At 55.4% G+C, this 1,198-nt stretch overlaps 1 protein-coding gene across 1 annotated transcript; it reads right to left on the bottom strand.

The window, feature by feature from the left end:
• Window positions 1–45: 45 nt before the first annotated feature.
• On the bottom strand, window positions 46–1,075 carry LOC121938570 (extensin-3-like; the record flags this gene model as incomplete). The annotated part of the gene is made up of 1 exon (XM_042481796.1): window positions 46–1,075. A coding segment is annotated over one exon (1,030 nt), but the record flags the coding sequence as incomplete, so codon positions are not given.
• Between the last annotated feature and the right edge of the window lie 123 nt (window positions 1,076–1,198).

Below are 1,198 nucleotides of genomic sequence, written 5' to 3'. Positions count from 1 at the left end.
TGCTCATACCATCATTTGTGATCGAGGTTTTTTTTTTTATTGTGTTTACGAGCAGGTGTTAGTTTCGTATTTCATATCCAGACTGTGACGGTGTGAATGTGTGACAATGTGACGGAGTGACGGTGTGACAGTGTGATGGAGTGAGTGACGGAGTGACTGTGTGATGGAGTGACGGAGTGACGGAGTGACTGTGTGACGGAGTGATGGTGTGACGGAGTGACTGTGTGACGGAGTGATGGTGTGACGGAGTGACTGTGTGACGGAGTGACGGTGTGACGGAGTGACGGAGTGACTGTGTGACGGTGTGATGGAGTGACGGTGTGACGATGTGACGATGTGACGGAGTGATGGTGTGACGGTGTGACGGAGTGACGGTGTGACGGTGTGACTGTGTGACGGAGTGACGGTGTGACGGAGTGACGGTGTGGCGGAGTGACGGTTTGACGGTTTGACGGTTTGTGAAGGTTGACGGTTTGACGGAGTGACGGAGTTTGTGACGGTTTGAAGGTTGACGGAGTGACGGGGGTGTGACGGAGTGACTGTGTGACGGAGTGATGGTGTGACGGAGTGACTGTGTGACGGAGTGATGGTGTGACGGAGTGACTGTGTGACGGAGTGATGGTGTGACGGAGTGACTGTGTGACGGAGTGACGGAGTGACTGTGTGACGGAGTGACGGTGTGACGGAGTGACTGTGTGACGGAGTGACGGTGTGACGGAGTGACTGTGTGAAGGTGTGATGGAGTGACGGTGTGACGATGTGACGGAGTGATGGTGTGACGGTGTGACGGAGTGACGGTGTGACGGTGTGACGGTGTGACTGTGTGACGGAGTGACGGTGTGACGGAGTGACGGTGTGGCGGAGTGACGGTTTGACGGTTTGACGGTTTGATGGAGTGACTATGTGACGGAGTGACGGTGTGACGGAGTGACGGTGTGACGGAGTGACGGTGTGATGGAGTGACGGAGTGACGGTGTGACGGAGTGACGGTGTGACGGAGTGACGGTGTGACAGAGTGACGGAGTGACGGTTTGACGGAGTGACGGTTTGACGGAGTGACGGTTTGATGGAGTGACTATGTGACAGAGTGACGGTGTGACGGAGTGACGGTGTGACAGAGTGACGGTGTGACGGTGTGACGGTTTGACGGAGTGACGGTTTGACGGAGTGACGGTTTGACGGTTTGACAGAGTGACGG

This window comes from Plectropomus leopardus, unplaced genomic scaffold, assembly GCF_008729295.1.
Source record: "Plectropomus leopardus isolate mb unplaced genomic scaffold, YSFRI_Pleo_2.0 unplaced_scaffold30050, whole genome shotgun sequence".
In the NCBI taxonomy this organism is placed as follows: domain Eukaryota; kingdom Metazoa; phylum Chordata; class Actinopteri; order Perciformes; family Serranidae; genus Plectropomus; species Plectropomus leopardus.
Note: the sequence above shows the minus strand (reverse complement) of the source record. Positions and strands in the feature narration are given on the sequence as shown.